We start from the raw sequence: 14676 nt of genomic DNA on the forward strand, positions 1-14676 counted from the left end.
TTTAACGGCCCATTGTCGCCCTTGATGAAGACGAACTGACGTAATCAAGGCAGTTTCTTGTCGTCGAGCCTGGAAGCTCCCAACAACATGAAACTACCTAAACCACGCACCAGCTGCGCGTGACGACGTTCTCCACCGGAGAAGGCGAACAGCAACATTTCTATAACAAGTAAGAGTTTTCCCACTGCATAATTGGATTACGATGCAATAGCTATAACACGCACTTAATGTTCACATTTCTACTTTCTTCATCCTCACAGCCAACTAAAAATTGGTTAGTTCTAGTAATGCATTTGTCAGGTTACAGCAATAGATACCAAGCTACTGACAAAAGCGAAAATGGTGGCTAATTACATGAAATAATTGAAACAAACATAGAAACTTTTTTTATATTAAATTAATTAACTGATTAATTAATTGCTTAATTAATTCATTCATTTAATATTAATTCTATATTACTCACGTGGAAAATACTAAATATCAGCACTGCATTAAATGTTAGTAACCAGACAATACTAACTACAACGGGATCACATCAACAACAGTTTAAATCTACTGCCAGATTTCAAAACATGTTAGAAAAAAAAAAACGTTGTCACTACTAATTGACACTATTTATATTGATGTTGGACGGTGTAAACAGAACAACCACAATGAACAGCAACGAGGAAAATAATGGGAAAAAAAAAACGTCCTACCTTTTTAGCCTTCCTCGAAGACAGTCTGTGCATCCGTAGCAATTAACATCCGCGCGTTAATGAGCGTTGCTGATGTCCTTGTTGTTATCATACATCCATTATCACTGCATCGCGTGATAGGAGTCTGTCTCTCCAGGGCCATTATAGGAGCTTCCCGCCTCCGCAACAGCGAGGCAGCCCGCAGAGCGCGCCAGTGAGACCAGCACATAGTAGTCCCCGCGTATGTGAATTAGCCTTCCTCTACTTCTCTTTTAATGCATCTTTACTGCACCAGCACATTATATTTGCAGATCATAAAATCCACCCCCAGTGCTTTCCAGCACCGTCATGACATTACAATTTTATGACCTTGACTTACTGTGGTCACCTGGATAATATTTAAATCAACGTTATGGGTCTTCCAGTCTTATTGGAAGTGCTACACTCTTTCTCCCTAGCGCGTGCACACGTTCCCGCTCTCTCACCTTTTGCTCTTATCGTTTACCATTATTTCGCTTTCTCAACAAAAAGCCAAAGCCGATGTCCAAGGGGAAGGAGATACCAGGACATTAGATTTCCCAACCCCCTTTTATTTTAGACTCTCGGGTTAAAAATCAAATCGACAATACGACAATTGGCATGCAAAATACAGAGTACGCATAGTTTAGGACATACGCGCACTGACAATGACAAACAAGCTAATCTAAGACAGGTAGACAACTTTTGGCAGGCTACGAATGAAGCAACGACTGCTTTAACAAGACATACCCGTTACTAACGTTTGCACCAAGAGATTTTTTAATGCGCTAATGGCATATTTACAATGTTATCCTGGTCTGTTTCTGCATTGTTAATTTGTGCCTTTATGCTGGGCCGTTGAAAACCAAATTTAATATTATTTTCAAGAGCTCCCAGTCTCAGTCTCTTATCGATGAACGTCAAATACCAGCATAGTTCTCAAGTCCTCGTGCGGTGTGTTGTGCTGTGTACTTAGAATGTGTGTGTGTGTGTGTGTGTGTGTGTGTGTGTGTGTGTGTGTGTGTATGTGTGTGTGTGTGTGTGTGTGTGTGTGTGTGTGTGTGTGTGTGTGTGTGTGTGTGTGTGTGTGTGTGTGTTTGTTTGTGTCTGCGTGTGTCTGTGTGTGTGTGGGAGGGCGGGTTTGTGACACACACACACACACACACACACACACACACAGAGAGAGAGAGAGAGAGAGAGAGAGAGAGAGAGAGAGAGAGAATATATAATGTAGGACAAGAAAAGTTACTGTGTGTCTGTTTGTTTGTTTGTTTTTCAGTTAAAGTTGTAGCCCGTTAGCTCCCGGACCCGACTTTCCCTGTTGAGTTTCTTCAGCTTCATCCTCCTGTTCTGAAACCAGATCTTGACCTGTCTGTCTGTGAGGTTGATACTCTTGCTGATCTCCAGACGGCGCTCTCGAGTCAAGTACATGTTGAACAAGAATTCCTTCTCCAGCTCAAGTGTCTGATGCTTTGTGTAAGGACATCTCTTCTTTCGTCCACTTTTAGCTTTTAGCCAGTTCCCCGTTGTGTTGTCCAGCCTCGCCTCATCTGCAGTAATAACATATATTTGTTTAAGAATGATGCATAAACTATAGCAAAACAACCTTCCAGAGCGAAGGAGCCAGAATTACCAATGTCCATAACATAGAACATCCTTAACATACATACATACATGAACATTCATTCTGATGTACATATATATTTTTGTGTTCTTTATAACTTAGAGAGAGAGAAAGAATATTCGTTAAAACGATTAATGTTCTTGGGGAAGCATGTATATAAATGTATATGTAATATGTAATTAATAAACAGGTAGTATTCGCTCGCATATAATCAGTTTATATATATATATATATATATATATATATATATATATATATATATATATATATATATATATATATATATATATATATATATATATATATATATATATATTTATCTATCTACTTACCAATAAGTATATTTCTGACTTTGATTCGAAAACTGTCTAGAAATATCTTTAACATATTTGCGTCAGAGATATTAGGGAAAACCTGTTTGTGTAAAACTGTTTTGTGTTTATCGATATTTAAAGTGTTTAAATAAAGAAAACGTTCAAGTACAGAAATCATTAACACATAAACTTCCGTGTTGAAAATAGTATATGATACAAGAAAGGAGTACAGAAAGTTAATGAGTCGCTTTTTTTGTAGGAGCAAATGCACTGATCGGTGTCGACAGGAAAAAATTGCGGTAACCTTTGTACACATTTCTAAATTAGGTAAATATATATATATATATATATATATATATATATATATATATATATATATATATATATATATATATATATATAATTAAATTAGTACATGTATATGTAATTTCTCTCTCTCTCTCTCTCTCTCTCTCTCTCTCTCTCTTTCTATCTCTCTCTCTCTCTCTCTCTCTCTCTCTCTATATATATATATATATATATATATATATATATATCCATTTGTAAATTATATTATGAATAAATAAATTAGTAAATTATATTATATAGATTACATAATTTAAATTGCATCATCAACTATTTTTTCTGGGGGGTTTTCTGTTTATTACTTCAGGACCAAAGAGTGAAATTAAATGGTGGCTATAATCTATTGAAAACATCAAGCTGAAATTTCGAGATAATTATTTGTGCCATTTTTATATTGGTATACATTTAAAAAGCAGAAAAGAAAATCAAAATAGTCCAAGTCTGCTAGTATGTATTTCGTTTTGGAAGAAAAACATATTCAGTGTTCATATTCTGACAAAATGATCAGATCGTGGTGTGAACGTATCGTTACTGGAAACACCTCTTTATTACTAGAATGCAACACAAAGCACATTACGCCCCGGAGCCTGTTATAGTTGACTTCCTTTAACATAAAACGACTGTGCGTAAAATTGTATTTACACGAGCTACCCACTGTGTCACAAGAAATTACACAACTATTCAATTAACACTTAAGTAACGCTCTGTGTGTGTGTGTGTGTGTGTGTGTGTGTGTGTGTGTGTGTGTGTGTGTGTGTATGTGTGTGTGTGTGTGCGTGTGTGCGTGCGTGCGTGTGTGCGTGTGTGTGTGTGTGTGTGTGTGTGTGTGTGTGTGTGTGTGCGCGCATATTTGCATACTCTATGCATGTGTGATTCCGTTTATTTCAATACTAAATACTGCTTGCATTCTTGAGGCTTTATGGCACGACGTTAAATGCAGTTGCTCCGTAAACACTGATTCAGACGGATCATTTAGGGGGTTATTGTACGTCTACTTTGACAAAAAGGCGCAGAGCATGCTTGGGACTCCATGTTCAGTAGAGAGGTATGTTATACAAGACGTAGCCTGCTGAAACAAATAAACTCTGCATTTTGGCCTGGAACCTGGGACCTGCTCTTACTGAAATGGCTTCAGTTATTGTATTCTTGACCATGAATATGAAGTAGTGCAACTAGGTGCTAACTTTCTCTGTCGTGCGTGCGTGCGTGTGTGTGTGTGTGTGTGTGTGTGTGTGTGTGTGTGTGTGTGTGTGTGTGTGTGTATGTGTGTATGTGTGTGAGAGAGAGAGAGAGAGAGTGAGAGAGACAGACAGAGACGGACAGAGAGAGATAGAGAGAGAGAGCGAGAGAGAGAGAGACCGAAACGTATGCGGATAAACCAACATATCAGCGAGACAGAAACGAAGAGAGACAGACAGAAGGACACACAGACAGACAGAGAGATCGCTAGTCGGATCACCTTTCACTTCGCTCTCAGAATCGTCTGTACAACTGTCAGTCTTCGGAGCACTGTCTTCTGTCCTAAGCTGTCTCTTATCCGCGCCTTGCTCCTCCGAATTCGCGTCCTCGCCCGCAGCGTCCTGCTTTGATTTGCTGGTCTTGACATATGAATCTGACGCTTGTGCCTCTATGGGCGTTGTGATTCTGGGTATGGGGTTAAAGTCCGAGGCGAAGCCATCTCCTTGCTGTCCCCGTTCACCCGCATATACCTGGTTCCCTCGGAAATAATTAGAGGCGGAGACGCCACTTTGATCTGCCTGTGTGCTATTGTCCCCTAGTCGGATGTACGTCGACGGCTCCGTAGGTTCCTTGGGGCTGTCGATATCACCCTGGTAAAGACAAGGGATAGCCTCCTCCTTGACACTACCGGCAGGAAAAGGACACGGGTGCGAAGGCTGGGCAACAGGTTGCGCGCTTCTGTAAGTTTTAGAGCCCGCCGTCCAGGCGTCTCGCGGCGACAGGTAATGTGTCTGCTGATAGCCGCCGATATGCACGCCGCTCGGCTGCAACTCGTCCCGTTTCGGGTGAGGGGTACCGGCGATGCTTACATTTCTCATCATCTGACAGCCATATTCTGCGGACGTTTGCATATACATTCCAGAGTTAGTAGAGTAACCCTCACCTCTGTATGGAGATGTTCCTCCCACCAGCGAATCCATCAGGAATGAACCGGCTGCCACATTGTTCGGACATGACATTTTGCTATTGAGCGTGATGGTCTTATGTTTTAAGGCAATCTCGCTTATGTCGAAGAGGATAAGGACAGTAGGACGCTGACATCTTTTGGGGGGGCGAAAAATATCAGCAACATAATTATGGATTCAAGGTACCCTGTCATGTGATTTTTAGACCAATCGCGTTTTGGAATTGGCCTTGATGCTCTAGACTGTATTGACGTCAGTGGGGTCAAGTTGGTGAATATATGTGGTATAACATGGAGCAATGGCGCCATCTAGTCGACACATATGTGTAAGGACATCTCTTTTACAAAGAACAAAGCGCAGTCGACTGTGTAAAATGAGCAGTTACGTGGCTTATGCGAACACAAGAAGACAAAGCCAGAAACGCAGGTAAATTAATGATGCGCCTGGTAAACGTGGTAAATAACTGGAAAAGGAAGTCAGCACAACACAATTTTACAGCCTCATAGACTGTGATAAAGGGTTCACCTATATTAACGTATATTGTATTTGGACGAAGGATTCTTAATGTCATATTACGCACTACGGAGGTATGTCTGTCATTCTGTGATATTCGCCCTCCGGTTGGCTATCCGTCATGTCTTCTGTGTCTTGGATGTTGATATTGGGATCGTGTGTGTTTTAAAAGTAACAAAAAGTTTATTTTAATAGGCTAATGCTGTTTCTAGGAAGTGCTGCAGTTACAGTGTTATACTCCTACTTAAGGCCTATTTATATAGGCTATAACTACCGAATTAACCCGTCGGTAATTAAGCAGGGACATTCTCCAAAGTTTTCCTGTATTTTAAGGTGGAATGTATTACGCAATTGAGATAAATGTTTATTATATACTTTTGTAGTTTGGTTAGATGTTTCTAGTCTATACCTTATATAGTTATTCAAATAAATAAATAAATAGACCTACCTATACATATTTAATACGTTTTTTGATGTTAACCAGGACATATACTGTCATAATAATAAATATATTTATTTATTTGTATTACCTGTTGTTAAATTAATTTCATATATTAACGTATCTGTTGTCTATTTTCTCTAACAATGTTTTAAATCTGTAAAAAGTCGATCCTCTGTAGTCATTTGTGGTCTACTCTGTGCTGGTTTAGTTAGTGTTTAGGAATGTTCCAAAAGTGGCATCTGATACAAAATCTATGTGGACAAATTAATAGATTGATGAATAAACTTTAAGCAATTTGCTAAAAAAAAGTAAATAAAAAAAAACTTGTTCCGTTTTAGTTAATAACACACTCTCAGATCGGTCTGCATATTATGTATATATAGAAAAAGTATTTCATTTTTAATTCCGTCGATGAATCCACTTTGCTACAATATAAAGGGGATGAAATAGAAAATGTTTCTTTGCAGGTGATTAGACTTTTTTTTCTCTGAATACTTGTCTTAGTTCTCTGTCGCAGTGTATGGTGTTTTAGGATAGCCTATAACGTTGTACGTCCTGAATATAATTTCACAATGAGTGAATAAAAGATAAATGACTATTTTAAGAATACTGCAACACTGAGTTGTAATCTGATTTCTGTCATTTCTACTAATATAATAATGATTTCTATTCTTACGTTTAGATGTAGTTAATGTAAAAACATAATAATTTAGGAATTTCTAAACTTCAGCATTCATGATAAATTTAGTTCAGTCAATATAAAATATTCAATTTAAAGTTAAATAAACTATGTAATTTGGTGTTTATAGGCCATTTCATAATAGTTTATTATTCGTAGATTAAATGGTTTTAAAAAAACAGATTGAGAGAAAGAAAACAAACAACAAACAAACAAAAAACAACAATACATTGTTAAAACATTGTAAACAAGCCATTTGGTTGCCAGTGTCTTGCGCAAGGCGTTCTCTCTCTCAGGAGGGCCAACAGAGAGGTCACTGCCAATGACCCTTCACGAGGCATTGTGGATTATTTTCATTGGTTGATTCTTCTGTCTGTCATTAAGACACTTTCAGCAGCTCTCCTTGTTGAATTTCTTTGAATGCTTGTCAAATAGTGAGGTCATTAAAATGTAGTATCACAAAAAAGCAGGGGGACTGACGAGATATTAGGATGAATAGTGTGAGGTGTTTTAATTTCTTTGTTCTTTACGCTAGTGTGTCCCAAGAAAGTTATTCATAGCTTCTTCGGGAATAACGTCTTGTGCGCATTATTCCTTCATTATTAGAAATGTGAGGATTTAATGCTCACCTAATTTATGCTCACCTAATTAATAAATTTAGAACTAGGTTTAAAAAGTCACAAGAACCTGAGAAATTTTAATTAGATAAGTTAGTGCTGATACTTCTGCGGCGTATACACACTTCTACAATACTGGCTCATGCAGGCTGTTAGCTATGTGACGCGCAACACGGATAATGATAAAACACAAGACAAAATTATTTTACTGGCGTTAATGCAATGCTATATCTGCGCAGGTTCTGCTGTGTGCGTCAGTCTACTATAGTATTGCACCTTTATAGTCCATCACTTGTACAGCAGGGTTCCAGTGATATATGAAATGTTCATTGGAATTCTATGTTGGCGTTTAAATACCAGTTTGTGATTTCTGATTTGGAAACAAACTTCTCAAAAAATATTCAAGAAAATTTGTTTTAGGCATTGGTTATCAGAAAATGTGAAGTTTGTTGTCACAAAATCATTTCAAAATGCATTTTCTCTGAACAGTTGCAAAGTGATTGCAAAACTGTGATGTACATGTTTATTAACCACAATAAAGTATTCTGAAGGACGGATTCATTGTACATTGCAATATAATTTAATTTCAAAATTTAAACAGCTCATTGAATACTCTCTTCCTCTCTGTGTAACGACAAATTCAGGTGCATGTCTATGAGAATAAGTGCAGAAGCATCGATCGCTTAATATCGTGACTTCTGTGTCTCCGAGTTGTTTAGAATACCTATTAATTGATCGCGCCACTACAGATTTGACAAAACCTTGCACTGTTAAGGTTCCGATCCAAAGACACTCGACAAAGTCTGCTTACTTAGTTTACTAGGGCCCTTAGTAATATTTAGTTGGCCGTGGGTATTTTTAGATGTTTTAAAATGTTTGTTTATGATACGATGTTCCTTTCGATGCTGCGTAGGCCTTTTAATACTCACAGCTAAATGCTTGACCACAGCAAATGTGTGGCATATCAAATTCAAAATTAAGCAGTCACCAAGTAGTCCTACGACCTGTCACCGAACACTACGGTACTCCGAACCTTTGGCGGACTTAAAGTAGCTACCATAAAATACATTTTCAATTTGAAGTAACATGTTTTTACACATTTTCTTTCACTAAACTAAAATCCACCTACTGCGTTTGGATAGAAATTTATGGTTGCTGCATGTAACGTCTTAAAGAAAATTATAAATCAGACAGTGGTAATCGGAAAGCACATCCGCATTTTATTAAATTTTAATATCATGTAGGACCATACAAATGAGCACCACTGTGGAGAATATTTACAGCTTTTCATCACATCCATAGGAAATGAAATAGGTATACTGCAAGCGGCATTATAAACGACAAGACTAAACTTAAACTGCGCCTGTTTGAAGCAACAGTGTACCTCAGTGTAGCTGAGAGACGCCTGTAACATATGTAGCTATACAATATGTTGCATTTAATAAGGTTTGGGGGGGAACACGAGAGAGAGAGAGAGAGAGAGAGAGAGAGAGAGAGAGAGAGAGAGAGAGAGAGAGAGAGAGAGAGAGAGAGAAGAAATTGCAAATACAAACCTACACGTGGATACATGTGTACGTATATGAATACCAAAATGATGAAAAGTCGCAGAAGCTAATTGGAAAAGAATTCCGTTGTAATTCATTAGTTCTTTTGTACCCAGAGGGAATAATATGTTAATGTAATGCTGGCCGGTGACTGAAATAAATGCATTAGCCCCCAACTGAAATATAAATGTTTATTTAAGGAAGTCTGAAAATGTACATTTTATTAATAGGCGTTTTTCTTTAACTGTGTTCAGAATGTGTTCCCTAATAAATTTCCCCAATAAAAAGGCACATTAATAAAAGATATTTCTGATTATTTTCTCTTTGGGGTGCTTCCTTTTAGATATATTAAATCTGACATAAAATCTACATCCAGCTTGGATTTCAGTTTAATGGGGATTCAGACACCAGACACGGAGTCAGATGCTGGTGTCTCTGAAGTCTCCGCCATTTCCGCTCTGCGCTCAGCTGGGTTCCGCCGACCACTCTGTTTTACTGCTCTTTCTTTGCGCTTTCAGAAATAAATTCAACACCTACACAATAACATACGGGCCGAAGCCCGTTTCACCAAAACCACGGTTTGCTTTGAAAAGGTCACATTTGTCAATCACGCAGGCTACAGAACAAATTTCGGCTTCGTGAACACGATTCATGGGATGGCACACACGCCACTTCCTAGGCTGCGGGACGACCCCTCAGCTCATTGGCTTGATAGGTGGGACGCGGCGGAGGGCCTCTTCTTCACTGTGATGACGACGCAAGGCAAAGGAATTCGACAAATGATCTACGTCACTGAGCCGGGGCCAAGGTTGGTGGGTGTGGCTAGTGAGGTCCTTTAGCCTTGATCCTTGGCTATGGGCCTCCCTCCCTTTCCCTCTGCTATCTATCCCTCCCACAATTCCGCCAGCATGAATGCCATCCACTTTCAAAGTTCTCTCTCTCTCTCGCTCACGCTCGCTCGCTTACACACACACACACACACACACACACACACACACACACACACACACACACACACACACATTCACATACGCGCACGCGCTCGTTTCTATATTTGGAGGCACAGTGGAATGCCTCAAAGAGTGAAAGAATGGGTATGTTGAAACTAATGTAGCTTGTTAAATCGGTGTAGCATACCTGCAGATGGTGTTTCTCTGCGAAAGGGGGTTCCTGGCGCACTCTCTCTGTTTACTAAGCGCAATTACTAAGCGCACAATGACTGTTAAAAATCTACTAAAACAACATTAAAATGTCGGGTGGATTGCTGGTAGATACTCACTGGAAAACAAACAGAAAATAAATGTCCAGAATACATGCCAAAGTGAGAACACATTTCATGCATGAAAATATCACATTTTACAGGGACAATAAAGTGTATTTACTGGGCGTGCTAAAGATGGTGTAGTTTAATGTGAAGGGTCAAAGTTTGGCTCCTTAAACATTCCTTGTTGCTTTTTCACTGAACTCATTGGTTCTCTGTGCTGTTCCACACATTTCCTGGCTAAAGGGAGTCCTTGATTCCACTTTTATTGCAGTGGGTTAAAGGTGAAGGCCTTGACATTACTGAAGTTCAAAAACAACTTTTCATTAATATTTTCCCCTTTTTCTCATATGCACATGTGCGAGCTGTACCCACATATGTACCCCACAAGCCTGTATGCCGAAAGCCACAAAATGACCTAAAGCATGCATACACACTGCAATAGGAGTCTCGCCAACCTCTCTCTGACTCGCTTTCTCTATGCTTCACACATACGCGCATGCACACATTTTACTGTTATGTATTGACTATGCACAGCTGTGTGTGAATGGATGAGTAAGAGGGAGAGAAGGAGAAAGAGAGAGAGAGAGAGAGAGAGAGAGAGAGAGAGAGAGAGAGAAAAAGAGAGAGAGAGCATACATGCATGTCCAAATCCCTGCGGTACTGTCGGCCATCGATTTCACTCTTCCAGCCCGTTCAATTCTTTTTTAAATCTCGTAAACGAACAAATGAAGGCGGAGCCGTAACACAAGATGTCTACCTATTTATGCTCAGCAAAAAAAACAAAAAACGCAAAAGGCCCTGGTTCTTCATTCAAAATGACTACAGCAGGAGTTAGTGGTGGAAGTGGCTTGTTGGACATGTAAGACACCAGTGTTCATTTTCTTACTTCTTTCAAGTTTCTTTGTTCGAAGAGCAAGACTTTGTTGTTTACTATTTACTGCGGAAGTGAACGCCATTCCCTACGAACAGACGGTGCAATTAAGAGAAGAAAATAGCCATTTAGGGCCTCTGTCTTTATGGCAGTGTCTAGACTACAAGAGTGGCGATTCCATTTAGTAGGTACTAAAGAAGGTTATCTTTTCCTTCTGTCTTTTCCCCGTACAATCTGACTGCGTAGCCGTGTTTGTTCATTAAGAAAGCATATTCTGAAACACAGTTCAAAGTTGATACATCGGCAGTCATCCTTTATCGCGGACTAATGAACGTTAAAAAACTTCACTAAAATGCTTGTGTGTGTGTGTGTGTGTGTGTGTGTGTGTGTGTGCGCGCGCGCGCGCGCGCGTCTACGCGTGCGCGTGCGCGCGTTTTATTATCCAACTGTGAATGGTTCTTTCAAGTGATGTCACTGTTTCCACAGCACTATTGCACTTAAATCACAAATTGCTGAAACGTTAAATGCAACACACTTTTTTTTTCATTTGTTTCAGAGTCTGAAATTCAGTCACGATTCATATGTAAATATGGCCACAATATTTATATTTATTTCTTATGTGATGTATCAGTATCATATATCGTACACAGACCAAGTGTAATCTTTGCGCTCTCTTTCTACAAGACGAGAGATCACTGGGTATAACATAAAACAAATAATTTAAAGTAATGAACAACAGAGTAAAGCACGCGAGGTTGCCCGAGCAATATAAAGAAAATAGCAGCAAGGTTATGGAAAAGGAACTTAACATTATATTTACAATCACGAATGCACATTGCATAGTCTCTGTACAAGGAATACATTGTTACAGATTGTACAAGTCACAGTTTAAGAAGACGGAAATGTAAAATAAAAAAGTATGACGATTCCAGCCCCAAGTACGAATTGACTGTTTTATGTTACATATTTACAACTAAAGCCATTAAACGCGAATTCTAACAAATGATAGCCTATTGCTTTGTGACAAAGCTACTTTCGAAATGATATCGGTGTAAGCAATGATATTGGTATAGACTGAAACATTTTATTCAGAACGACATAAAATAAGGTTGAACTTCGATTCCTTAAATGCTATTTGAATTCAAATTGTCTCCTTGATTATTGGACTAAATCCGCAGTTTCCACAACAAGATTCGTATAAATTTAGCCACTAATGTTGTCTAAGTATATATTCAGATTATACATTAATTAACTTGGTAAAGCCAATTCTGACTCAAATAACCACAGATTTCGGAAATATCAAGTAAAATCGACATTAATCTGATAAAATTAGTTCAAGGTTTATAACAATGGGTTCCCAGAGAAATACTGCAAACGGTCTCTGCTTAATTTCTTTTCTTTCATTCTCCGATTTTGAAACCAGATCTTCACTTGTCTGTCAGTTAGGTTTAGCATTCTGGAGAGCTGCAGCCTTTTCTCCTTGTTGATGTAAACGTTAAAGAAAAACTCTCGTTCCAGTTCGCGAATCTGAAATTTGGAGTATGGACATCTCTTCTTTCTCGTGCGAGGGGTACCTTGGGGACATCAGAAGGACAGTTCAGATCATTACTTTGCAGCATACTGTTATATTAAAAGTAATGTTAAAACATAGTAAATTCTGAATTATTCTAATACGTGCAATGTAACCAAGAAATGGTAATTTATAGTCAAATAGGCATAAATATCTATGACCCGAAATGTAACGTTTAGACCACGTTTAGACATAACAAATGCGAGCGTTTTTTTAGTTTAATTTTTTAATTTTTTATTTTGTCGAACCTTAAATCCTCTGCGCAAAAATTATGTACGGACATTAACGGTGCATAAATAAGGTAAAAGTGCACTTGAAACCACATTCGTTATAAACGGTTAAACTTTACAAGTTCGCGATATAAATGAATGAATATCTGTGACTGGGCCTCCATTGCTTGTTTTGACTCCAGGAACATATAGAAGCTGCCATTATAAAGAAAACTAACCTACGAAAATTATAATAGCCTTTTATTTAAAAGGTGTAATTTGCATATCGTGTACTCGGCCATTTGTACCATTTTGTTTCCACGACGTTATAGATAATCTGTGATTAAGTTAGCTAATTTGCAGATACGTTTCCAGATAACTATCTGTATATCTGAAAATGCATTTGCTAATAAGAGCAGATGAGGAGATGAGACAGACAGTTGATAGATAGATAGATAGATAGATAGATAGATAGATAGATAGATAGATAGATAGATAGATAGATAGATAGATAGATAGATAGATAGATAGATAGATAGATAGATAGATATTCACTCTTCACACACTGACTCGACACTATTCATGTAAACGCATGGTATCTCAACTCAAATCACGATCTGGACTATAGCTAATAGAGGTTGCTCAATTTTGCATGCAAGCTGGTAAAACAAAATTCACAGGACGCCAAAAGCAGTGTTCTGCCCAATTGATTTTTACTCTCGACAGCAGAGAAAGCAAGTTCATGATCAAAGTTAGCATTTGTCACAATAGCGCACTCTTAAAATTTCACAGACTCCACGACAGCAGTGTCTGTGTATAACATCCTTTTTTTTCAAAGCGCGTTCCCATCGTAAAAATTCTTTTCGTTGGAGGAAAGAGCTTTGTAGGTTATAATAAAATCCTTTGAATGCTTATAAAACTCCACATAAAATCTGACCGACAAAACACCGGGCTAGTCCCTTAACCTTTCCCCATTTACGGCTTTGGTACCTACTCGAGTGGCTGATCTTGCTCGTGTTGCCGTCCTTTGTAGCTGATGAGGTACACGAGCCCGAATTTGTACGTTCCTCCTCATCCTCCGGGTCTTTTTCCACTTCGTCCACCCCCGAAACGGCGCTGGGTTGCTGGGTCGTAGTCTCTAGCTTATTCGTCTCGCTCTTTTGTAAACAATGGTCAGGCTGATTGTCCGCGTTGCAGTACGCTGTTTCGAAAAAGCGATCAAAACCTTGAGGGAGCACGTTATTTTTCCCCACGCCGGAGTAGAAACCGGTGGAGGGGTGATTTGAGCTGGCATGATGGTGGTGGTGGCTGTACACGTTCTCGTTTTTCATGAGCATTTCTGTCATGGTGGATGGCGGAAGACAGTCCCTGTGCACCAGATCCTCTCCTGAGTAGCAAGACGCATAGTTGCTTCTATGGTGCCATTTGCTGGAGGGGTCCAGGCCGTAGGAAACATCTCGTACCGGTTGCACTTGAGACAAATTTGTGGAATAAGGGTACGTAATTTGCCGCGAAGGCCCCTGTGGAAGGAACGAAGATACGGTGGAAAATTCGGGGACGTAGTAGGTGCAGCTGGGGAGGTAGATATTAGAGGCACAGCCCGTCCTATCCGCAAACTCGGATGTCCGGTCTTTACGCGTCTGCGAGCAGAAGTTGCTCAGATTCACCGAGTTAAACATCTTTCCCCTGTACTCCGTACTATAGATAGATGTTTTGGATTCGAGCTGCAGAAGGAGAAAATTTGGGAAGGCGAGATGACGCGCTATCCGTCTAAGTCGCCCCGTAACACGTGATCGAAAGTAGATATTGTCATATATCAATTTGGAGCACTTGGATGTGTAGGAG

General features: G+C 39.1%; 3 protein-coding genes across 3 annotated transcripts in view; all 3 read right to left on the reverse strand.

The window, feature by feature from the left end:
* The window catches only part of hoxc3a (homeobox C3a), a 65183-nt gene extending 64269 nt beyond the window's left edge, over positions 1 to 914 (reverse strand). Inside the window, 1 exon segment of the mRNA XM_026998799.2 lies at positions 699 to 914. Within this exon segment, the coding sequence (XP_026854600.2) occupies positions 699 to 731 (33 nt within the window). The 5' untranslated portion in view covers positions 732 to 914.
* Positions 915 to 1899: 985 nt separating this feature from the next.
* Positions 1900 to 6157, reverse strand: hoxc10a (homeobox C10a). Its single transcript, XM_026998792.2, has 2 exons — positions 4438 to 6157; positions 1900 to 2245 (listed from the first exon to the last, which is right to left on the reverse strand). The coding sequence occupies exons 1-2, from the start codon at positions 5174 to 5176 to the stop codon at positions 1971 to 1973; spliced, it is 1014 nt and encodes a 337-aa protein (XP_026854593.1). The 5' UTR covers positions 5177 to 6157; the 3' UTR covers positions 1900 to 1970.
* A 5471-nt stretch (positions 6158 to 11628) lies between these two features.
* hoxc11a (homeobox C11a) lies at positions 11629 to 14602 on the reverse strand. The gene is made up of 2 exons (XM_026998619.2): positions 13826 to 14602; positions 11629 to 12626 (listed from the first exon to the last, which is right to left on the reverse strand). The coding sequence occupies exons 1-2, from the start codon at positions 14508 to 14510 to the stop codon at positions 12394 to 12396; spliced, it is 918 nt and encodes a 305-aa protein (XP_026854420.2). The 5' UTR covers positions 14511 to 14602; the 3' UTR covers positions 11629 to 12393.
* Positions 14603 to 14676: the final 74 nt, after the last annotated feature.

This window comes from Electrophorus electricus, chromosome 22, assembly GCF_013358815.1.
Source record: "Electrophorus electricus isolate fEleEle1 chromosome 22, fEleEle1.pri, whole genome shotgun sequence".
NCBI lineage: Eukaryota > Metazoa > Chordata > Actinopteri > Gymnotiformes > Gymnotidae > Electrophorus > Electrophorus electricus.